This window comes from Eulemur rufifrons, chromosome 8 (genome assembly GCF_041146395.1).
Source record: "Eulemur rufifrons isolate Redbay chromosome 8, OSU_ERuf_1, whole genome shotgun sequence".
Taxonomy (NCBI): domain Eukaryota; kingdom Metazoa; phylum Chordata; class Mammalia; order Primates; family Lemuridae; genus Eulemur; species Eulemur rufifrons.
In genome coordinates, this window is record NC_090990.1 from 39124895 (window position 1) to 39150017 (window position 25123).

General features: G+C 52.1%; 1 protein-coding gene across 2 annotated transcripts in view; it reads right to left on the reverse strand.

Moving 5' to 3' along the window:
* SLC1A7 (solute carrier family 1 member 7) overlaps positions 1 to 25119 on the reverse strand; it is a 46385-nt gene extending 21266 nt beyond the window's left edge. The window contains exons 1-2 of one of the 2 annotated variants that reach the window (XM_069477949.1): positions 24970 to 25119; positions 17766 to 17845 (exon numbers count right to left, since the gene is read on the reverse strand). In XM_069477949.1, coding sequence (XP_069334050.1) covers positions 17766 to 17845; positions 24970 to 25104 — 215 coding nt within the window. In that variant the 5' untranslated portion in view covers positions 25105 to 25119. The remainder of the gene's footprint in view (positions 1 to 17765; positions 17846 to 24969) is intronic. The other variant, XM_069477950.1, reaches the window with a different exon arrangement.
* Between the last annotated feature and the right edge of the window lie 4 nt (positions 25120 to 25123).

A 25123-nucleotide genomic window follows, 5' to 3' on the forward strand; every position in this document is an offset into this window, starting at 1 on the left:
GGGTCACAGGATCCCCATCTGTAAAATGGGGCCATGAGCGGGGTCTTGGGTTGGTGCCTGGGCCCAGACTTGCCCTTGCAGGAGCTGCTGAGGGGGCCTCTGGCTCTCTCTCCTCTCGGCTCCTCCCACCTCTGGCCACGCTGACCTGGGCTCTCTGCCCACCAGAACCCGCCAGCCCAGAGCCCGGAGCGCTCTTCCTGTGGCCGTTTTGGGGGTGTGGGGGTGTGGGTGAGAGAGAGATTAATTAAGGAAATGCTTGTGCTTTGCTTTGCTGCCAAAAGGATTTTTCCCCAAAGCCCTTTCATTCTTTCAGATAAAGGAAGTATTTGTCTGGCTTTAATCATGTAAACAAGAGCAGATAATCCCTCATCCCGGCTCCTCTCCTCTTATCATTAGACTCCACGGCCTCTCAGCACTGGGGCTGAACACAGCAACCCTCCTCCCCTCCCCGGACAGTGCCCTGCTCTCCCACTGTAGCAACGGCTAACATTGAGCTCCAGTTTAAGGGTCCCTTCCTCCAGAAAGCCTTCCCTGACCACCAGGCTGAGTGAAGGCCCAGTCTCTGGGCTCCCACAGTCTTTGTGCTTCCCTCTGTCCCAGTCTCCACCACACTGACTTGCTGACCGTTTACTGCCAGGGTTGGGCCGGGGTCTGATTCAACCCTGGGTCAGCAGGGGCAGGCACAGGCCTGGCCCAGGGCACGGCTTGATAGCAGACTGCTGAGTGAAGGAGTGAATGAATGAATGAATGAGTCAGTGTTTACAATCTCTGCTCCTGCTGGTCTGCCAGGGTGCCATATGTTAGTGATGGGCTTAGGGTGGGTCTCAGACATAAATCCCGACAGGCTCGTAATGGGATTGTGTAGCCAGAGGAAATGAGGGGTCGCCCTGCAACCATTATCCAGGAGGGATTATCCCCAGCCAGGGCCAAACAGTCCCCCCACCACAAAAGAACCCCCCTCAGTCAAATCTGACCGCCTCAGGCCACAGGGAAGCCACGGTCCTGAGACAAAGACTTGCCCGAGGTCTCCTAGGACACTGGTGCCCGCTGGACCGGAACTCAGGCCCTCCAGGCCTGTCCTCTTTCATGTGTTTATTCAAACTCTTAGCACATGTCCACAGGAGGATCACCTGAGCTCAGGAGTTCGAGACCAGCCTGAGCAAGAGCGAGACCCCACATCTACGAAAAGTAGAAAAATCAGCCGGGTGTGGTGGCAAGCGCCCGTAATCCCAGCTACTCGGGAGGCTGAGGCAGGAGGATCACTTGAGCCCAGGAGTTTGAGGCTGCTGTGAGCTATGATGATGCCACTGCACTCTACCTGGGGCAACAGAGTGAGACTATGTGTTAAAAACAAATAAAATAAAAGGTAAACAGTGTACTAGGAGGGTCACTGAGGTGGTATTTGTAGGGGCGAGGACCTGGGACTGATTTAAGAAATCCCTGGCGCAGATTAGATTAAAAGGTACGGCATAGCCGCCATTAGAAGTGGCGGTGTCCCGGCAAGATGGTCCTAATTTAATGCTAAGTGGAAAAAGCAAGTTACTGGGCCCTTTGTAGCTCTGGGCATCCTGCCCCCGAAGTGTGGCCAGGACGCGTACACACGTGCGAGGGCTTGTCGGGGTGGTGCAGGTGAAAACTGGATTTCAGAAAGGATAAAGGGCCTCTCGGGAGGTGCTCTGGGGAAGAAGAGGCCTAACACAGGGTGGTGCCAACTCAGGGACAGGCCCAGAGGTGGGGGGGACGGAGTGCAGGTCCTACACAGAGCAGGAGAGGCCCCTCCCCTCCCCGCCGACCCAGCCCCAGGGGGCACCCACTGGCTTGGGACAGGAGAGCTGGGGGATACAATGGAGAGAATCCCGTCACCTGGGACCCAAGTTCTGCAGGTGGGGAAGGAACTGCTGGCGACAGGCTGAGCCCTCAGCCTGGTGCCGGCCGTGCCAGGCCACCGCAGGTGACGGCAGAGGCCAAGAAGAACGGGCACCAAGCGTGGGAGGGCGTGGACTTCACGTGCAACCCACGTCTCTCCCGGCACTCACAGTCACAAGACAGGAGGTGAGGTCCTGCCGTTTGGCCTTTTGGGGGTTCCTCTGGGTTGGGGCCCTTGGAGGTCTAAGACTATGGGGCCAAGCTGTTAAAGTGACTTTGCTGAGAGCCTACGAGCTGGGGCTGGGTGGAGAGGGGAGCACTGGTCACATGGACATGCACAGAAAAAAGCAAACTCTAGAAAGTTTAACAGTAGTTGTCTTTAAACTACTGTTGGGTGGTGGGATGATAGGTCATTTTTGTTTTGTGTTTAACATTTCGTCACATTCTATATTCTTCCTAAATGAGCATATCTTCTTGTGCGGTGGAAAACACAGAGCCTCGAGTCCCAGCCGTCACAGAAACCATCATCTGTCTAGAACTTTACTCCCTAAACACCTCAGCATCCACCCGGCTGAATCGTTAAACAACCTTCTAAGTCAGCGTTGCCCTGTGGGATTATAATGCAAGCCACATTTGTAATTTAAATTTTTCTAGAAGTCACATTAAAAAAGTAAAAAAAAAAAACCCCAAACAGGTGAAATTCATTTTTTTGGTGAAATTACGTTTAATAATACTTTATTTAACCTGGTATATCCAAAAATTGTCATTTCAATGAGTAAGCAATATAAAAATTTTTGTACTGTTTCAGGTTTTAAATTTTAATTTCAAGTAATTAAATACAATCAAAAGTTCAGTTTCTCAATTGCACTAACCACATTTCAGGCGCCCGAGAGCCACTAATGACTAGTGGCTGTGGTATGGGACAGCCCAGTTCTGAGTTACAGACAAAGAAAATAAAAGCTCAGGAAGGAAGAGAGAATTGGCTAAGCCACCAGCTGGGAAATGTAGCATCAGGATTGAAACAGGGGTTTCCAGTGCAGGACCTTGTGGGGTTTCCCCTCTCCCACAGGGCCTCTCAGGGGTACAAGCCTGGTTTAACTCCTGTGGGGAAAAAAGAGTCTTCTGGTTTGGATGACCATGATTTTTTTTTTTTTTTTTTTTTTTCTGGTAAGGACAGAGTCTTCCTATGTTGCTCAGGCTGGTCTCAAACTCCTGGCCTCAAGCAATCCTCCTGCCTTGGCCTCCTGAAGTGCTGGGATTACAGGTGTGAGCCACCACACCCAGCCTGTGATATTTAATGTGATCCAGTCCATGTAATAATGACCTTTCAGTTCAACTCTCAGAGTTCACAACCTGCCCATGGCTACAGCCCTCACATCTGTGATGATGAGCTTCCCATCTTTGGAGGCATCCAAGTGGAGCCTGGATGGCCACCTGTTGTGGTGCTAGATGGAAACTTCCAGATGGAGTGGGAGGTTCCATGAGGACAGCTTCAAACACTCCTTCTGGCTCTGTGATTTATGGGGAGGGGAGACTAGGCATCCTCGTCTGTCCTACTCCAAGCTGGGTGCCCCTGGGACACCTGAGGTCCTTGAGGGCCCCAGGGAAGAGCCTCCGGGAGCCCAGAGGTCTGCAGCTCCCTCCCAAGCCATCTGGCCACCACTCAGAGCCCAGGGATTGCGGATCAAGAGATTGCAGTGATTAGAGACATTTACCGGCAGAGGCGGTGGGGACTCCTGCCCAGCCTGTTTCAATCTGGTGACTGTTCCACTGGCAGGGTGGGGGAAGGGAGGCAGTGGCTGCCAGGCTCCTCATGGAGGGAGAAAAAGGCCACTTACTGACCCTCACCTGGTTCTCACACCAAGCCCTGAGGTGGGAGCTGTGACCCCATGTCCCACTGGGAGGCCTGGGTGCTCGGCCATCTGCCAAGGGCCGGTCGCAAAGAGGTGGGTGGGATGGAAACAACCCCCCTGTGGCTCTTCTCACAGCTCCCTGTGCCCCTCACTGCAGAGAGGGCCCCAGAGAGCGCCAGGCGACCCCACCGCCAGACTGCCCCACAGGCCCTTCCCACTGCCCTCGGGAACTGTCCAAACGCCTTTACTGGCCTTGGGTCTGCTGCAGGGGCCAGACTTACTCTCCTCTGTGGGTTCACACTGCCGCACCCTCTGTGGTCTCCCTGCGGCTCCATGAACTGCCTTCGCACTGGTTGTTCCTCCTGCCTGGACCTCTGTCCACCATTTCTGTCCCTCCCCCTCCCCTGGCCCAATCTCCCCAATCCAGCAAATCTCCACTCACCTTTTCAGAGCTCAGCTTAGACATCACTGCCTCTGGGAAGCCTTCCCTGATTGCAGCCATCTCCACTTCCCCAGGGTACCCTGTGCTTCCCAGTTGGTTATCCCGCACCCTGCCAGTAGGCTCATCCCACATCCCCAGGGCCACACCAACCTCTGGCACAGGACAGACCGGCAGGGAAGCAGTGAGTGAGGCAGGGGATGCAGAGCAGCCCAGCCCCCTGCCCTGCCGCCTGCTTCTCCTTTCCTGCCCGACTCAGCTCTCCACCCAGGCTAGGAAGCTCCTGTGTGCGTCTCCCCCAGCTAGGAGCCCTTGGGCAAGTTACTGAGCCTTGGTGTGCCTCAGTTTCCACCGAAGGTGAATGGGGAAGATGATGGTTTGTCCTTAGGGTTAGTCCCCATTTAACAGGGCCTAGTATGCAGTATATTTCTTTCTGTTTTTTTTTTTTTTTTTTTTTTTCAAGACAGGGTCTCACTCTATCACCCAGGCTAGAGTGCAGTGGCACAATCATAGCTCAGTTCAGCCTCAAACTCCCGGGCTCAAGCCATCCTCCCATCTCAGCCTCCCAAAGTGCTGGGAATGCAGGAGTGAGCCACTGTGCCTGGCGGCAATACCTTTCAATTACCAGTAATCCCTCTGTGTTGTTGTCATTTGTTCTGGGACCACCCACACCAGCAGACCGGGAGCTCCTCCAGGGCAGGGCTAAATCAGGTTTGATTCTATGTCCTCAGAACCCAGGGCCTGGCACAGGCCTGGGTGCAGGTTTGCTGATGTGTGTGATGTTAAATCAGGGTGACATTCTAGACCAGGCTGTTAAGAGAACAACTTGTGAGCCCCAGTGACTGAGCATCTGTTGTAGATTCCCTGAGAGCAAGTCACCTGGACCTGCTTTGGTCCCCTGGCCATGTTGGGGGGAATGCCCCTGGCACTGGATGTCTGTGTGATATCAAGATAGTAGGCACCAGAAATCTGAGACCAGAAGGGATTTGGGGAAGGGACAAGGGGTCGAATGACTATCTCAGGCAGTAGACAGGATCTCTGAGGTGTGCTTCAGGGCTCTGCCTTCAGCCTTCTCTTTTCTGGTCATTTTTATCAATGGCATGGCCAAGGCCACTGACAGCATGTGGATCAAATTTGCAGGGGACAGGAGGCCGGGAGGAACAGCTAATGTGTTGGATGAGGGAGCTGGGACTCTAAGCAGACCCCGGCAGGCTGGGACCGTGGGCCAATTCTGACACGAAGAGACTGAACACAGACACATGTTGGGCCGTACTTGGCTTCAACAGCTCAGAAAGCACAAACACTGGGGTGGGAGGGGGAGGCTGAGCCGCGGCAGCAGCACGTGGGTAGGGGACTTTGGGATTGTGTTTGCTGCCAGCTTGGTGAGTCACTTGGGACGTGTGTCTGCCAAAGGGCTGGTGGGCCCCCAGCCTGTGGCTCCAGAAGCCTGGGAGCTCATCGAAGATGCCACAGACTTGCCTCGACATTGAGACCTGCTGGGAAAGGGTCAGGGGAGGGGTGTGTCCCATAGAGGGCAGCGGGAGTAGGTGGCAGGTCACAGACACACAGGCCTGGGGAGAGCTGCTGAGGGGGGAGGTGCCGGGAGCCTGGGGCAGAGCAGACCTGAGACGCTGGGACAGGCAGGGGCTCCCAGCTCAGCACCAGAAATAACTTTCCAGCAGCGCTGCCCTGCCCTGGAAGGAGCCGCCCCCGAGAGGGGGTGAACCCCCAGCCACTGGAGGCGTGCAGGCAACTTGCTAAAGTCACACCGTGAGTAAGCAGGCTCGGAACCTGGCCATGACATCTTGGCACTGGGAAGACCTGAGACACAGCAAGGAGTCCCAAGCATGGTGGCCAAGTCCTCGAGCTCTGGCCTCAGCTGACCCAGCCCCAGAGTCTCTCCCAAGCTGGCCCCTGGGAGGCAGCTGCAGGAGGGAGGCGGCCAGGCGTCCTCGGGTGAGAGGGGTCCCCTCAGCCCATCCAAGCATCATGGCTTCTTTCCCCTGAGCAGACGACAGGCCCAGCAGCTGACAGCAAATGCCACATGAGCTCCGGGTTGTGCTTCCCGGATGCCACAGTCCCACCCTCAAGCCGGCTCCTCCTACGACCTGAGGCGGGATGCCCCGACTCCCTCTTAGCAAAGGTCTGGGCCATCTGGCCCCAGCACCCCCCTCCCAAGGGCAGAAATTCCTCTGCCACCTCTGCTGCAAGCCTCAGAGAACAGAGAACTCCCATCTTCTGAGTCAGCCCCCTCCGCTGTGGGCTGGTGCTGCTTATTAGGAGTCCTTCCTGGTGTCAGAATGAAATCCGTCTCCGTCTCCCGGGAAGAGAATTCCCCATGCTGGGCCCAGCCTGCCCCCTGCAGCTGCACAGACCCAGTCTGTTCAGCCCCCACTTTGAATTCATGGGGGATGGTGGGAGAGTGCAGGGCTCCTGGGAGCGGGTGGAAGGGTACAGGAAGGGGCACAGAGACGGACTGCGTGGCACCATGGGACACCGCCCTCTGGAGGTCCCCCCTTCCTAGGCCCTCGGGCACAGGGAAGGCTCTTCATCCGGGACCTGTGCACATGACAAGCCTGAACGGAAGCAAAAGCACAAACTGGAGAAGCTGCAGCCGCAGCCCTCAGAGCTCACGGTCCAACCTCTGGCCCTTCTCGACCATTTCCCACCACGAAGGCTTTGTTCTCAAGTGGAATCAGGGTCAGGTCCAAGTCCCAACTCCATGGGAGCAGAACCCCTACCCCTTTGCCACCCACGTGGCAAAGAATGTCAGGCATAAGGGAGCTAGAGTGTCTCAACAGCTGGCCGACCCTCTGCTGTGCATAGCAGACTGTTGTCCCTGCCATTAGTGGTGGCTTCTTTGGCATGCCTGTCAGGTGGGTTACAACAAGTGCCCAGACCACAACTGTGACTGAGACAGGCCGGAAGCAGGGGCTGGTGCATCCAGGAATCATGCTGGACTCTTGGAGGAGGGGACTGCTGGAAGGAGCCTTGAAGGACGAGTAGGAGTTCTCTAACTGGAAGGGGTAGGAGCACACAAGTTTGTGATGGGCAGTAGAACCCAGGAGTTCTTTGGAGCCACGAGGCTGAAGGGCTGACCCCACCCGCAGCCCACAGCTGGGCCACGTTTCCCCTCTTGATGAGTAAGGCAATCAGCTGACTGGGCAAGAGGGCCAAAGGCAGATCCCAGGGCTCCCATCGGAAGGTTCAGCAGAACTTGGCTGAGAATGGTCGCCCCGTGACCCAAAGGGCAGCGTCCAGGGCCACAGGCTGCACTCAGTGTGGCCTCTGGCTGCCCACTGCTCCTGCCTGCCTCCCTCCCGCAGCCTGTCCCGGGCAGCCCGGGCAGCTGCCCCCTGCACACTGGCTCCCAAACCAGACTTTGACAGCTGCTTGGCCCAGGACCATCTCCAATAAGTCAGAACGTGGGTGTTTGGGAGTTTTCTGCCAAACTAGAGTTCCTCAGGAAGGGGGAGAAGGGAGTGTTGAGTTTCTTTGGCCAAACATGATTTCCTGATTCTAAGAAAAATCAGTTTAAAATTCTTATAAGAAATAGAAAGGAAAACAATACATACACACACAACACAACACACACAACACAGACCCACACGCACACTTGGATTTCTTTACTGTGATGTGGAGCTTACAAAACACTGCCCTGTGCGGCATCAGTAAATCACAAACACATGGATTCAGTTTGCCTTGAACGATGCCTGGTTTAAGACGTTGAAGAATGAGGGGAGAGGAGGGTTTGGCAAAAAGCAAGTGGAGAATTGGAGGCTCTAGCTGCATCCAGATGCTGGTTTGACCCACCCCTGGTTCCTGGTGTCGCTCTTGTCTGGGGATGTGTGAAAACAAGGATCAGTTGACTTCTCAAGATTAGATGCAAATCCTGCCTCAGTGGGGCCATGACAGGCCACACACACACACACACACACACACGCACACACACAGCACCTGCTGGCACCTGCCTTGTAAATTTGCAGATGGCCTTGTGTCTATTTTATGGCTAAGGCTAAGAACGCAGTAAATAAAAGAACCTGAGGTCAGTCTGGATTCCTGGGGCAGAGGGATGCCCCACCCTGTACCCAGCAGCACCCCAATGCCTGGTGATGGGAAAAGGGTTTTGTAAACTCTGAGCTGGCCCCTGAGTGGAAGAGCAAAACAGGGTCACAAAGGTGAGACTGTGGCATGGAAATTCTCATGGCATCATGTCGAGTCAACCCCCGCCCCCGCCGGCCCCGCTAAAAAAAAAAATCAAGCTACAGGTTTATTTTCGTGGAAATCACAGTAAGTTATGCTCCAAGAACTTAAAGGAACAGAAAGTTGCCACTACTTTTTGGGCTAGACTATAAATTAAAAGCAAAAGGGATCAGAGTAGTGACAAGTGGCTTTACTGGGGGAGAATAGGAAAGGAAGGCTCCCAGGCCCTAGAGGCTTGACTTTTCTAAATAAAAGCATAACGAGCATGGTGGAAACCATGGAACCGGTCGACGGTGGGAACACAGGGAAGAAAGCTGAGTGGCAAACCACTGGGCACCCATGCAGGCCCCACCCGTGGGAGAGGGGCCCTGGTTCAGGCACATCACGGTGCTGTGGCAGGTCCCATCCATCAGACTATTCATTCCTACGCCAATGTAACGTGACTCGGAATTTTCTAAATTTTGTCTGAGGCTTCTGTCCTCATGGGTAGACGGTGAAATTCCCCTTGCAGCCAATTTTATTTTGAGAAGAGTCCTTTGAGGAGCAAACGTGAGGTAAGAAGGTGCACACTGTAGAGGGGACGGGAGCCTTTTGTGGGTTGCTAGGAGCTCCCCTCCTTGGGACTGTGAGATCTGTGGAGTCATGGAAAGGTGTACCGACTTGCATGAGAGGCTCAGGGGCCTTCGGAGAGAAAAAACTAGGCCCTAACCCCTGCTCTCTGTGATTTGAAGTTAGTGTCGTGGTACACTAGAGTCTCCCAAGCAAGGTCTTGTTGGCACTAAAGGCTCTCAGGGTGACCCCACCAGGAGGGAAAATGGAGTTGGGGCTCAACCCCCAGGGAGCTAATCCCAGGGCATGACTGAGGCTGCTTTGAGGAACAATGACTGAGCACTTCGGTGTGACCTAGGAGCCCGGAGTGGGGCATCCCTGTGGCCTGAGCAGGGAAACACACCTGGCAGATGTCTACCAGACCACGCAGGACCTGTGTTCAACAGCGACACCATGTGGAAGGAACCTGAGCGACAGGGCTGGGGGCAGGATTAGATGTTCCAGTTCTCTCTCTACTTGGCACCGGAAACTTCCACTGAATGAAAGAAGCTGACCTTGGCCAATGAGGTGACAGCCTCAAGAGGAAGGCACTGGGCTTCCTGCTTGTACAGAGGAGTAGGGCCACATTCTGCACATTCAGTGTCAAGTCAGTAAATAAGGCCGAAAGCAAGCATGACTAAATTTGCCCTTGAAAATCCCTGAAGTTGCCCATTAGAGTTCAGGAGGAATAGATTTGTATCAGCTCATTCAAGACAGTTTTTCTTCCAGCCTTGGAGCGGGTTGCTGTTGTTTTAGGTGAACAGACGAAGCAGTCAGCACACACCCAGAGGCCACGATCTGTAAACCATACCTCTCTTTGCACCCTGGCAACTCCCTGGCCGTGGGGAGGTGCTCACACGCGAAGAGGCACGTGGGCACTGAGGCCGGCGGAGGGCGAGGAAGGCCATCCTGTCCCACGGTGCACTCACCCAGGACACCGCCCTTAGAAGGGGCAGCTCCTGCCTCCTTTAAATGATTTTCTTTCTTTTTCAGAGCACATGTCATCAAATTCACTGAAATGCACATATTATGGGGCTCTATCCTAGGGCTGGGGATGGGAGGGAGGGCAGACATGAACTGAAAAGGGCAGACCCAGAGCTACACTGCTTATACAATTCAATAATTAAACGATCCTGCCAGGAAACAGATGTAACCAGTGGGCTCCCCACGTGCTGAGCCTACGGGGAGAGGTGCTCTGGCCAGAGGCCGTGTGCATCTGTCCTCCTTGGCAAGTGTATTGATCTCTGCAAATGAATCAATTGGCATTGAGTTTGTTGGTCCCCTCTTGCCAGCATCAGAGGATGCCGGGACCCAGACAGGTTGAGCTTCTGAACCAGTCAGCCAAGGACCACACCCCGGACCTGGGGGACCTTAGTATCTGATCATCACCTCAGAGCACATTCAGGAATAACATTACTCGGGTGTCGGGCAGATGTGGTGGGGGAGGGGATGGGTGCATACATACATAAAGAGTGCGATGCGCACTATCTAGGGGATGGACACGTTTGAAGCTCTGACTCGGGGAGGGGGGGAAGGGCAATATACGTAACCTAAACTTTTATGCCCCCACAATATGCTGAAATAATAATGATAATAAAAAAGAATAAGAACAAACATTTAGAGAAAAAAAATAACAGTGACAGAATCAGGGGCATGAAATGAGAGGATGTTTTTCTGTTATCCAAAATGTTTGTAATTTACTTATCTAATCTTTTAAAGTACAAAAACATCTTTAAAAGCTCATAACTCTCCTCTAGGGTCAGTTCAAATGTTGGTCGTGAGACTTTCCCTGAACTCTGGTTCAACTTCCCTCTCGCTGCTCTTTATTCACTTAATTAGCATTTATTAAGCACCCGCTGTGTGCCAGACCCTGTACTGGGCTTTGCGAAATCAGATGACAGAGATGAAGTTGTATTCTTCAGTGTTCCTTTTATGGGAGGGGAGCTGTCCTTGTTCAAGAAAAATGTCTTGATGAGCCACTTGCACCAGAAGCCAAGCAGAAGCCCCCCACAAGCCCACCCCACTCCGGGGACACAGCATGAGTGGGGGGATCTCTGAAAGGCAAAGGGCAGGATTTCTGGCTGGTCTGGGGGCAGAGGTAGAGAGGAGGAGGTGGACATGCCCTAAGGGGTGGTCCCCAACCCCCAGGCCCTGGAACCAGCGCACAGCAGGAGCTGAGGCAGTGATGCTAGCGCTGGGGAGTGGCTGAAATACAGATTATCATTAGCAGAGAGGTTTGACTGCACAATACATGTAATGCAGTTGAATCATCCCAAAACACTGGTCCGTGGAAAAATTTTCTTCCATGAAATTGGTCCCCGGTGCCAAAAAGGTTGGGGACCGTTGCCCTAAGGCAACTCCAATGAGCCATGTCCTGGATAGTCCTGTGATTTGCTCTTTTTTTTTCTTTTTTTTAAATCTAGAGACAGGGTCTCGCTCTTGCTCAGGCTGGTCTTGAACGCCTAAGCTCAAGGGATCCTCCCACCTCGGCCTCCCAGAGTGCTAGAATTATAGGCATGAGCCACCGCGCCTGGCCCCCTGTGACTTGTTCTAACAGAACATGACGAAGGTGATGGGATGGCACTCCTGGGATTATGTGACATAATCACCTTAACGAGGTACAGTGCTATGTTGTGAACTGCCCCGTGGAGACAACCAGGAGGCCGGGAGCTGCAGGCGGCCTCCAGGACCCCAGGGTGATCTCCAGCTGACAGCCTTTAAGATGCTGGGCCCTCAGACAAACAGCCACAGGGAAATCACTTCTGCCCACAACCCGAATGAGCTGCGAAGTGGATTCTTCCCTGGTTGAGCCTCCAGATGAGAACGAAGCCCAGCTGACGCCTTGACTGCAACCTTGCGAGATGCTGAGCAGACGACCCAGCAGAGCCCTGCCCAGCCTGCTGACCCACAGAGACCAGGGGGTAACCAACCAGTGGTCTGTGTGCCATAGTAGACAACTAATACACACACACACACACACACACACACGCGCCCAGGAGGTAGCCGAAGGCCTTACACTTCTACATGTGATCCTTACCTGGGCTCTCTCCCAACTGCCAGGGAAGTTGCTAAGTTCACGAACTACTTGAAGCAAGGGACGTCCATGTGGGTGGGCGACTGGCGGAGGCCGCTCGGGTGTGGGGGTGCAAGGGCAGAGCAAAGCGAGAGGCAGCAGGCACTGGGAACTCATGGGAAACAAGGAGGCTTTGACGGCCCCAGCGCGAGGACTGGCTCTGGGCACCAGGCCAGGGCATCCTGTCAGATGGGGGGGACCTGGTCCGTGCCCCCGAGGAGGCCACTGTGGACGCAGGTGTGCACAACTCAGGTGGAGGTGGGGTGCTGCACGCAGTCTGTACTGGTGTCGAGGGAGCAGCCCCGTCCCCTCAGTCAAGGGAGCCTTTCCAGGGGAGCAGCCTGGTAAGCTTCAGTGCTATTTGAAACTATGAGGAAGGGAGAGGCCATCCAAAGGGGCTCCCTGCTGGAGCAGAAACAGAGGTAGAGGGTTTCATGAAACGTCTGGGCCTTGGAGAAGCCTCGTGACACTTTAATCAGTTAGAAAAACAAAGACATGACATCCATAATACACCAGGAGCTATGCTGGTGCATTATCTTATTTAATTTTCGTAATAACCCCGTAAGGGGGGTGTTCTTCCCATTTTACAGATAAGGACCCTGAGGCTCAGGCACTAGAAGACTTGGTTAGTGTCTTAGTTCGCACATCATGCCCCTGTTCCTGCCCTGTACCCTTTGCAGATCAGCAGAGACGCCCGCCTGTCCTGCCTGCTCACCTCCTTCCTTGCGACTAAGCCACCAGCAGCCAAGGGTAGGCTGCACTGCGTAGACTGTAGCACAGCTGTTTGCGGAGGGATCAGACTAGGGGTTAGAGTAGATTCTAGAAAAAAGAAGCCACAGAGGTGGAAGATGCTGGAATGTGGGAAGAGTGACTGAGCCGGGCGTCAACCCTGCTGGCCCCACCTCCCTCCCATGGGGCCTCCTTCCCTGGAGCTCGGTGTCTGTGGGACTGTCCCCATTCCAGGAGGTGAGCCCTCCCACCTAGCGTCCACCCTCACTGTCATGCCCACTCCCCTTTATGTCTCATCATCTCTCTTTGAGGTCTCCAGTCTCTGCATTAGTCTGTTACGCTGCGCACCTGGCTGAGGTCAGTGTGAAAGACAAGGGGGCGATGAAACCCATCCCCTCCCAGTATGTCACATGGAAACAGCAACATACACGACCCTTCCCTCGCAGGGGTCCTGTCGACTGGAGATGCCACTCAGCAGGGGCCCTTCTTGTTTGCTGAGATGAGTGGTTATTCCAGACGGAGAGGCTAATTTGTTTGCCCAGATGGATGTCACTACTGTACTAGAAAAAGTTGCCTGTGCCCCATCTCATCTGCCAGCCGCAACTGCGAATGTCTTGAACTGGTGACACTCGGCTCGTGCAGGGTTACACGCAGTGCCGGGGTGCAGATAAGCCGTCACTAGTCACCAGCAAATGGGGAACTGGGAGGACTTCGCAGACAGAAACTTGAGCAAGGTCTTGAGCACAGGGCGAGACTTAACACTAAATTAAGAGGAGAGGAAGGGGCATTTGTGGCAGGGGATCAGTGTGAGCAAACGTATGGAGACAGGGCTGGCACACCTGTGGCGTGCCCCGGGACTCATGGAGCGACCAGCCTGGTTCCAGGGGCTTGGTGTGGGGAAGGGTGGCAGTCTGTCCTGGAGCAGAGGTGGCAGCAGACAGTCACGGTGCCAAGCTCTGGGGCCCAGACTCGCAGGTCATGGGAACTGGAAGTAAATGAACCCGTCTCCCCCGCCACCCCGCAGCAGTGATGGCACAGAAAACCCGCCTCCTGGGTCACAGCTTGGAGCCCCTGTCTCAGCTCAAGACAATCAGGGTTTTTTTTTTAACCATCAGAATATCTGTGGAGCTTCTAATTTCTTTCTTTCTTTTTTTTTTTTGGTAGAAATGGGGTCTCACTTTTGCTCAGGCTAGTCTCAAACTCCTGAGCTCAAGCAATCATACTGCCTCGGCCTCCCCTGCTAGTATTACAGGCATGAGCTATCGCACCCCGCCATGTGGAGCTTTTAAAACAGAGCCCTGCTTGGGCCACTTGGTGGCTCTGGTTCAGTGAGCCCAGGGTGGGCCTGACATCGGAATTTCTCCAAGCAGTTCAGGTGATTTTTCTCTGCCCTCAGTGACAACCTCACACCAGAGTGGTTTCTTCTTCCTTTTTTTTTTTTTTTTTTTTTTTTTTTGAGACAGAGTCTCCCTCTGTTGCCCAGGCTAGAGTGCTGTGGCATCAGCCTCGCTCACAGCAACCTCAAACTCCTGGGCTCAAGCAATCCTCCTGCCTCAGCCTCCCGAGTAGCTGGGACTACAGGTGTGCACCACCATGCCCAGCTGATTTTTTCTATATATATTTTTAGTTGTCCATATAATTTCTTTCCATTTTTAGTAGAGACGGGGTCTCGCTCTTGCTCAGGCTGGTCTCGAACTCCTAAGCTCAAGCAATCCGCCCGCCTCGGCCTCCCAGAGTGCTAGGATTACAGGCATGAGCCACTGTGCCCGGCCCAGAGTGGTTTCTTCTTGAGGGCAGGGACACCCGGCAGGGAACAGTGTGGCTGGATGGAGGGATGGATGGATTATAGACCAGCTTGGGCTAGAGGAAGGAGAGTTCAGGGATTTGGGGTTTAGGGCTCAGAAATGCATCATTTTCTCCTGTGAAAGTTTTATTCTCCCTTGGTAGGAAAATTTGAGAGCACTTTCATTTTTCAGTGACACGGTTGCTCTGCATCAGCCCAGACTGTATGATAAACAAATGAAACGTGCGAACACATACTGGCTTTTCTCAAGTTAATACCACATGCCATTTCCAGCCAAGAGAGAGCACTGGATTCTAGTGGAGGGAGACCAGGGGGTTGAGAGCCGGAATCCGAGAGTCGATGGGCCCCTAGTCATTGGGTAAAGGAGCCCAGGGTGGGGGTGCCCGACCCCAGATCACACGATCGTGGTGGAGGGAGGTCTAGGACCCAGGCCTCGGACTTCTGAGCAGGATTTCGGTAAAAGCTGAGTGACCTGCCCAAGGCTACACAGCCAGTAAACGGCAGGGCCGGGACGGGGGCTCGGGCCTGTCTGACGCCAGGGTGCAGACATGGGCCTCTGCTGTGGGGGTGTTTGTGTTCTGAGTGACAGGCAGCACCCAGCCAGTAAGGACGGTGAGCAGGAAGGGTGGACAAAGTGGCCGGACGAGGTCCCCATCAGCACACTTATTAGCTGTTGGGGACTGTCTACTTTCTCGTCAGTCTCCTCCACAGCCTGTGAACAGTCCGTTGGTCATCTCGGTGTCTGCAGCACCCAGTACGGGCCAAGCACCCAGAAAGCATGATGCAGGGTGGCTGGATTCATTAACTCACTGGGCAGGTATTAATGAGGACCGACTATGTGCCAGGCACCTGGCTGGGTGCTGACACCCAGAGTTGAATCTCAACAGAGCAGCGTTGCCAACTTCGCAGAGCTACAGTCCAGTGGAAGGTAAAGAAACAAGTCAACAAGTGACTACATACAGAATGACAACGTATGGCAAGTGCCGGGGGAAAGGAACAGGGCACAGGAGGGCAGCCAGGGTGGTGTGAAGGGGGCCGGTGGGGAGGCCTTCCTAAGGAGGTGAATGCAAGTTGAAGCCAGGAGGAAGAGGAGGAGGAGGAGGAGGAGGCGGCGGCGGCTGCGGCGTAGGATGTTGGGGAAGCGTGTTCCCTGCAGAAGGAACAGCATGTGTGCAGACCCTGAGGCAGGGCAGGGCTTGGTCTGCTCAGGGGACCCCAGGCCAGTGGGACTGGAGTGAGTGACACGAGATGAGGTGGGGAGGCAGGGCCAGACCATGCAGGGCCTCCTTGCCCACGAGAACAACTTTAGGGTTGGTTCTACAAGTCAGGGACGCCATGGAAGGTCAAGGATCAGTGTGGCCCAGGCTGCTTCTCTGGGTGGGAAGAGGACAAGATCCGAGCAGGACACCAGCGAGGTCGCTGTGGAGGTCACATGTGCAAGAAGAGAGTGTCCTGGGCGGGGCAGGCATGAAGTTGTGCTCCCTTGGGGAGGCAGAGTCAGTGGGCGGCTGACGGGCTGGCGGTTGGGGGAGGGAGAGACGACACCGTGGAGGCTTTGACTGAACACCCGGTAGACTGAGCTGCCACTCCCGGACAAGCAGAAAACAGGGAAAGGAGCCAGTTTGCTGGGTTAAAAGTGACAAGCTGGTGACATTAAACTTGAGATGCTTGTGAGACATCCAAGTGGAGATGTCACCTATGGAGTTGCTTAATCAAGTGTGGAGCTCGGAGGAGAGCTTGGGAGGGAGGGCTGTGTCTGGGAGCGTTGTATTAATGGGTGGCATGTGAAAGCCACGAGGCTAGAGGAGAAAGGGCCTGAGAAACTGCCACCCTTGGGAGCTGAGTAGAGGAGAGAAGCTGGGATGGAGGGGCAGGGAGCAGCGAAAGGTCAGGAGAGGGTGAGGCCACAGGGAAAAGTACTTCATAAGGGCGTGAGCGATCAGCTGTGTCAGCTGCTGTGGAGAGGTCACATGGAAGAACTAACTGCAAGTGTCCATTAGATTTAGCAACGTGGAGGTCGCTGGTGACCTTGACAGATTCACTGACTCAGTGAATGACTCAAAAGATTCATAAAGAGGAGACAATAACCAGAGCGGGTTGTAGAGTCAGGGAAGGCTTCCTGAGGGAGGTGGCATTTCAGCAGAGCCTTGAAGGCTGAGTCCTGAGAGACCTAAATGCTGCCTGCAAGAGCCTCCCTGGGGAGAGCACAGAGTACCATTAACTGGCACCCTTGGCCTGAGGAACATTATCTCCACCTCGCAAGAGGGAGAGGGCAGAGGGCTGGCTTCCTCCTCAGCAGCAAGGTGGCCAAGAGGCTGTTCTCAGGGGATAGCACCCGCTCACATCCCCCATGACTCGGGGGCTTGTCCACTTTCCTCCCCACAGAGGAGTCTTGGGAGGTGCAGGCTCCAAACCCACAGCCTCAGAGCAAAAGGCTCTTAGATCCCACCCGGAGCAGCCAGCTCATCGTACATCTGGAAAATCTGAGACCTAGAGGGGGGCAGGGCTTGCCCAAAGTCACCTAGTCCATCAGTGGTAGGGGCCAGGTGACTGCCAGTGATGTCCATGGAGAATGACTTGGCCTCCTGGGGAAAGTCTGACTCTTTAGCCTGGTGTTCAAGGTCTTCCGAGACTGAGCAGGAGCCCACCATGCAAATTCCACTCCCGCTATCCTTCCCTCACCCCCCTGAAACCCAGCCTCCTGCACCCTTAGCATACACAACCTACAGTCTTCACGACAATCCTTTGAAGTAGGTGTTATTATTCCTATTTTACAGGTGAGGGAACTGAGGCTTAGAGAGGCTTGTTCACTTGTCCAAGGCTACCCAGCCTGCATAGTACACAGCTGAGCCTGGACATCATGTTTGGAGCATCTCCAGAGCTCGTTGTCCTTCCCCTGCCTTGCTGCATCCCCATAAATGAGCCCCTCCTCTGGGATACGATCCCCAGACTCCCTGGCTTTGAGCTATCCTGGGTCAGGTCATGTGCCATGACTCCACATCACTTGCTCAGTCCACTAAAAAGTCCATTGGATGAGACTAAACAACTAATGCCACTGAATGACCCAGAATTCAGCAGCCCATGACACTGTCCATAGAGGCCCCACAGCCCCGCCACTCCTGGGGTCCCCTTGGCAGGAGCAGGGCATCCACAAAATCTGCCCTCCCCTCTCCCCGCCCCAGCCACCAAGCCAAACACCCTGCCCCTCACCTGGAGACCACCAGTGGTAGGATGAGCATCTTCAGCATCCTCATCAGGAGCTCTCCAGGGAACTGGAAGTAACTAATTTCCTGAAAACATAGGAAGAGCTGGGTTCTAGCAGGTGATGCAAACTTCACAGTTGCCTAAGTCCTTACCACCTTCAAAGCACTATCTCACCTGCGCTCTCCTGTGGAGCCCATGGCAGCAGAGTCCATGCAGAAAGAACCGGCTTTGGGACCGGACAGACCTGGGTTCCAACCCTGGAAACCCCCACCCCGCAAAATCAGCTGTGTGGCCCTAAGCATCTTCTATGACCACTCTGAGTACTGAGTTTTTCTCATCTGTAACACGAGGATGATAACTACAGTAGTCCCCCTTTATTCTTAGGGGACACATTCTGAGAGCCCCCATGGATGCTTGAAACTGCAGATAGTCTATGTTTGTTTCCTGTAAATACATATCTATGATAAAGTTTAATTTATAAATTAGGCTCTGTAAGAGATTAACAACAATAACTAATATTAAAATAGAACAATTAGAACAATATACTGTAATAAAAGTTATGTGAATGTGCTTTCTCTCTCTCTCAAAATATTGTACTTTACTCACCCATTTTTGGACCAACCTTGACCACAGGTAACTGAAACCATAGCAAGCGAAACCGTGGATAAGGGGGGACGACTGCACCCCCCAGGGTCGCTGAGGGAGAACTCACTGGAGGAGCTTGAATGAGAGCAGGCACACAAGCACTTAGCGTAGCACCTGGCTGGGGGGGACGCTCCGTGATCCCAGTAAATACCAGTGTTCCCTGCGTCTGCACCATTCACCCGCGCACCCGTGGGATAAAATCTGTCTCATGTAGCGGACGGTAAGTGGCAGGAGGGCTGCGTGTTGTCCACACTGTGGACATTCATACAGCCCACACTGTGCCAGGCATCCTTCTGGGAACCCCCAAATGAATGAGCATGGTTCCTGCCCCAGAACTCCCAGCCTGGTTAATGAAGAGCCTGGCGCATAAGCAGCCCACGGCCTTGTCACGTGTCAGTTTCTCCATCTGTTTGGGTCCATTCTCTGGCACTTTCCCCTAAATGCCGAAAGAGGGAGCATTGCCTTGGATCAGGGGGACACCACTCAGGACCAAGAGCCCCTATCGGGCTGAATTCTATGTCAGCCCCTTCGTGGGCGGCTGGCTGCAGCCCATCCTTGGATCTTTGGGGCACCATATCCTCGCCTGGTCAGCTGTCGCCCGAAGAACAGGGCCACGTGGCCGGCACCTGTCCACTGAAGCCCAAGGGACCCATAAGCCCGGTTAAATTGGATTTTCAGATAACAAATAATTCATTCTGTACTTATACTCAAAAAATGATTTGTTGTTTATCTGAATGTCCAGTTTAACTGAGTGTGCTGTTTTTAGATTTTTTAATTTAATTTAGTTTTGCTATTTCTGGCAACCCTAGCTTGGGGCCACTGTGTTCAGAGGGGGAGGCAGATAAATGGACTTTCGAGCACCAACCACGTTACATTTTTGTTCTCGCAACTTTTTTTTTTTAAACCAAAGCCAAACATACTTGGCTAATGATCTGATGCTTTGAAAAGCCCCAAACTGCAGAATGGTGGCTCTGTGACAGGGTCACAGAGATCCTCTAGTCCAGGCCGCTCATTTCATAGAGGAGGAAGCTGAACCGGGAGAGCGGTGGCTCGCCCACCGAATGTCAGCCCCAGCACGACCTAGTAGTTCCATTCTGCTACTATTTCCAACCAGAAAATCTGCTTTTTAAAGAAATATACCCATCATGACCATATTTTTAATTAACTTTAATCCATGTATGTATTCTTTAAGTTACAAAGTGCTCAATGATAAAAATGTAGCTCCTTCCTCACCTCTGTCTATTCCTACCTCCCAACTTCCCAGGAGTGAACATCCTCAAGTCCTCGAGCTGTTTCCCCAAGTGTCAATATTTCTAAATAATATGGTTATAATGCTATTGGTACTTCTTTTATTTTCCTTAATTCTAGTTCCATAACTGACTACATAATGCTATTTCTTGATTTATCATTTGGACATTTATTAAATTCCCTGCCATGATTGATGAGGACTTAGTTCCAACCTCCTTTTTCTTCCTCCCATTTCACCATTATATTTACATCAAATCTGGGGCAAATTAATAGTCAAAGCTTACAGTATTTGTATCATCAAATATCGTTCATTGTTGAGCCAAGTAATGTGCTACAACCACGCCTCCTTGCTTGTACAACCTTCATTTTCCCTCGGAAGATAATTGAATGATTTTTATTTATCTTGTTTTCTGAGAATCACCCATTAATTTCTTCCACACATTTTAACATGTCTATTAAAATACCTGCGAGAACCCTGTCTCTCACCATATGCAAAAATTAACTCAAGATGGATTAAAGACTTAAATGTAAGACCTGAAACCATAAAAATTCTAGAAGTAAACCTAGGAAAAATTCTTCTGGGCATTGGCCTAGGCAAAGAATTTGTGAGTAAGACCGCAAAAGCAAATACAGCAACAACAAAAATAAATAAATGGGACTTAATTAAAATGCAAAGTTTCTGCACAGCAAAGGAAATGATCAACAGAGTAAATAGATAACCTACAGAATGAGAGAAAATATTCACAAACTATACATCTGACAAAGAATTAGTATCCAGAATCTATGAAGAATTCAAACAAATTAGCAAGAAAAAAATGAATAACCCCAATAAAAGTGGGCAAAAGGCATGAATAGACATTTTCAAAAGATATACAAAAGGAAAAAAAAACATGAAAAAATGCTCAGCATCACTAGTCATCAGGGAAATGCAAATTAAAACCACAATGAGATACTACCTTAACCCTGTCAGAATAGCCATTATTAAAAAGTCAAAAAAACAATAGATGTTGGCACAGACGTGGTAAAAAGGGAATGCTGATACAGTGTTGATGAGAATGTAAAGTAATACAACCTCTATGGAAAGCAGCATGGACATTCCTCAAAAAGCTAAAAGTAGACCTACCATTCGATCTAGCAATCCCACTACTGGGTATCTACCCAGGGCGAAAGAAGTCATTTTATAAAAAAGACACCTGCACCCCAGTGTCTATCACAACCCAATTCATAATTGCAACGATATGAAACCAACTTAAGTGCCCATCAACTGAGGAGTGGATAAAGAAAATGTGGTATATATATACCATGGAGTAGTACTCAGCCATAAAAAGGAATGAAATAATGTCCTTTGCAGCAACTTGGATGGAACTGGAGACCATCATCCTAAGTGAAGTATCTCAGGAATGGAAAAACAAACGCCACATGTTCTCACTCATAAGTGGAAGCTAAGCAGGGATATATATGGTCACAAAGTGGTGTAATGGACATTGAAAACTAAGAAGGGGGGAGGGTGTGGGGGAGGGAAAAAAATCCTGTATCTGCTAAATTTTTTGAAATTAAAAAAATGCCTAACAATGGTATTTTCTACACACTCAAGCACGTCAGTTCCCTTTTAATCCACCTGAGACCTCAGTCCAAAAGCTCTCCATCTTCCTGTTCCAGTCTGAACTGACTGCTCTCTAGCCCAGCAGCTGTCCTGGGTGTCTTCACTGTCATTCTGGAACTTTATCCTGTACAAGGATCCATTGTCTTCTTGGTTTACTTACTGAATTTTCTGGAACATCTCTTTTGGCAGCTTCCTGAGTAAGGATGAATAGCAGAGAAACTCAATTCTGAGTCGTTACATAAATGAAAATGCCTTTATCCTACCTTTCTCTCTGATACTAGTCTGGCCATATGTAGGATTCCTAGTTGAAAATCATTTCCCCTCCAAGTTTTGAAGGCATTCTGTTTTATGGTAACCATGTCTTCGCTCATAGCTCTGAAGAGCTTCAGAAAAGATTTTAAAAGTTTTCTCCTACTCCCAGCGTTGTCTCTGCTTCATCAGAGACCCTCTTTTCTCTTTGTTTAGTCTCTTCCATGTTAGCAGCTTTCCTAACATTTCTGGTGACTTTGGCTCTCTGCCCATGTGTAAGTTTGAAGCACTAAACTTCTGTGTATATGAGTGGGGCTCGTGAACAGATGGTCCTTCAGGGCAAAGTGACAGGTGACGAATGGCTTTTTCACTAGGGCTGGGTGGGATGGTAGAGAAATCTCCTTTACAGCAGCATTTAGAGATCTTTTGTCTGAGGCTTCAGTGAGAGAAGTCTCTTCCTGCGTTTGGCTGGGGAATTGGGCTATGCCCAAGTTCAACTCACAGCAGTCTTTAAGCTGGGGGAGCCCACGTTCAGAACGCAGGTGTCTGCTAATTAGTTTGAAGCATGTGCCTCCCCATGCCCCGCCCCTCCCCCCCCACCAGCAACGCACACAGGTGGGCCTAATATCCCAAGGCAAGCTTCGCTGGTTCCTTGGGGCAGGCAGTGGGGTAGAGATGGGTGGATGAGGAGTCCCCCGACTATGTGAACTGGAAGGGCCTAACTGCTCTGGCTACAAAATTCCGCCTCTTGCTTTCAACTCCATGCCTCGCCCCTGCCCAGTGCAGCACCTTGCGCTCTTACGTCCAGAGCCCTCCAACTTGGTATCAACTTCACAGACATAAGATTGTCGCTTCCTGTGCCCTACTAAGTGAGCTCATTCAACTCCAACTACTTCCATCTTGCCTGACTTGTTTAGTCTCTCAATTTCTTTTCTCAACTGTCCCCTTTTACAATCTCTTTGTTCTTGGTGTTTTTTATCTTTTAAAATTCCATTACTATGATATTAGTGGAATTCTAGGAAGGAGACGAAAATGGACGCAATTGTGATTTGCCGTGGTTTAACTGGAAGTCTCAAAATGGTTGAAATTTTTAAATGAGATGCTCCAAAGACAAAAATCCTGTGATTTTGTAAGTTCTTTTCACAAACAGAACATTCTACCATTTTCCACATTGTTTATGATTTTTGCTTGTTGCATAAGCCTACAAAATAAGAAGGGTTTAGTTTCTGAGTCACAGGCAAAGAGATCAAATGGAGAAATGCTGGATTTCAAAGTAAGACGCTGAGAAAGCCAATTCCTGCCAAATAATTGTTCTAAGGCTGCACATCCTTCCTTCGATTTATCTGGCAGGTTAATCCAGACCGGAATATGTTTGCATTTCCAAACAGATGGGGACGGCAGCTTTGGCAAAGGAGGCCCCAGATGAGTTTGGCTTTTAGTAATAGGCATTCCAATTTGTTTTCACAAAATAATCTTCCTGCAGGAAATATGCAGATATATTTTTTGCTTAGGAAAATTAAAGAGAGCAGATTGCAGATTGTTGTTTCATTTCTAGTTAATTACAGCAAATAGCTGAGTGTTCTCTCTGAGCCTGACACTGATCTATGTTCACCTTGTGGTTCAAGAAAGCCCATGTGGTCAGTGCTCAGCAGTTTGCAGTCTGGTGGGAGAAACAGGCACCTAGGTAACCAGCTCTGAGGCAGGGTAGCCAGCAGGTGAGGCACGGTGGAGGAACGTGCTTGGCGCGAGTGTGGGAGGATAATATCATCTGAGACATAGACAGGTCTGAGAGACTTTTTATGAGATATGGAATATGAGATGGTTCCTGATGTGGTAGGACTTTGACAGGGGATAAAGGAGGGAGGGGTGAAGTAGCAATCAGTTAGCACTTACTGTATGCTGGGAACTGACGAATCCTTGGTTTATTCTTCACAACAATTCTGGTAGACGTATACTGCCCTACCCCATTTTACAGATAAGGAAACTGAGGCCCAGAGAGGAGTTGGGATTTTGTCTAGCCATTTACCAGCAGGGTCAAAGTCAAGGGTTTCTTTGTCTCCAGAGTTCAAGCTTCTCCCTAAATAACTGCTTGAGGCTTAACAGGGTTACTATAGTAATAGTGGGCTCAACACCCAACAAAGTCTGGTTCCTTGAGCCCCAGTCGTAGAGCGAGTATTAAACTTCAGTGAGCTATAGGAAGAAGAATTTTTTGGAATAGAGAATCCTCCAGGAGCCCAGTGACAAAGACTCTCTCCTTGACCAAACCTGAGACAGGCTCCTCTGCGCCCTCTTTTCGACTAGGCCTTGTCCTTGGGCCTTGTCTTTGGCCTGCGTGGTCCAGTTGTAGCAAGAATCCTGCCGGGTCCATCTAGTGAGGATCCCCACCCTTCATCACCCTCCTCATCTGTAAGATTCCTCACCCCACGCTCAGTGTCTGGTCACCCCGGCCTGCCTTCAGCAAGAGCCCCCCGCCCTGGATGTCTCCTCCTGGTAGTTTTCCACCCACCGACCCCCTCACTCTGCTCCTTGGCTGTAAATCCTCAGCTGCCTTTGCTGTATTTGCAGTTGAGTCCTGTTCCTCCCGCAGGAGGTCTTGACGCCTGTGGCAATAGCCCTGAATAAAGTCTTCCTTACTGTTTCACCAAGTATCAGAATAATCGTTTCTTTAGTGCCATGTGAGTGTCCCTCCCTGCCCCACAGGAGACGGGCTGGGAGGGAGAGGGGCCCTTCCCCAGTGAGGCAGCTCCACCATGGCAGTCACACGGGCCGGAAACCTGGGGCCTGCTCTGCCTCCCCGTCCCCCAGCCCCACACCCCATCGGCCCCACAGCCTGAGGCTCCCCCTTTGGAAACAGGCCTCATGTCTGCCCCTTTCCTCCCACCGCCATGTCCCCCCGACGGCTGTCCCTCACTCGCCCCCCGCCTGCCCCACCGCCACCCCACCCTCCACACAGCACCCGAGGGAGCTCCCCAGAGCTCAGATCCGACCACGTCTCTCTCCTGCTCACAAGCTTCTCGTGGTTGCCCCAAGTCCCTGCCTGGTGGTGGGGCTGTGCCTCACCCTGGCCTCACATGCCAGCCTCTGTGCCTCGAGCCTGCTGTCCCCTCTGCCTAGAAGGCCCTTCCTGGATTCCTAGTCATATGAGCTGCCTTTAGAAGGCATTCTCTGGTGCCTGCGGCACTCTTACAAGACCCCCAACCTTCCCCGGGCCACAGCCCCTAGCCCTGCGGTGGTTCTAATGAGGCGTCCTCGCCTTTCAGGCACCCAGTCATCTGGGTTTATAATCACTTCCTGAGCCTAGGCCTGCAAGGTATTTATCACACCCACGTTATAGATGAGAAAACTGCGACCCAGAGAGGCAAAGGGACTCACACACTGTCATGTCACAGGGGGCCGTGGAGTAAGATCCTGCAGGCCCACACACCCCTCCTAGACAGGGACCCCGAGATGCCCCAGGGGGCTGACCTGTGGTGAGAGGCGCCGGGTCCTCAGGAAGAAGCCAAGGAGGCAGCCCACGATGACAGACAGCACGGACAGGATGAGCAGTCCGTTCCGCCTGCACACGTCCCTGCCCCGCGCCAGGATGGCACGTGGCACCATGGTGAGCCTGGCCCGCTGG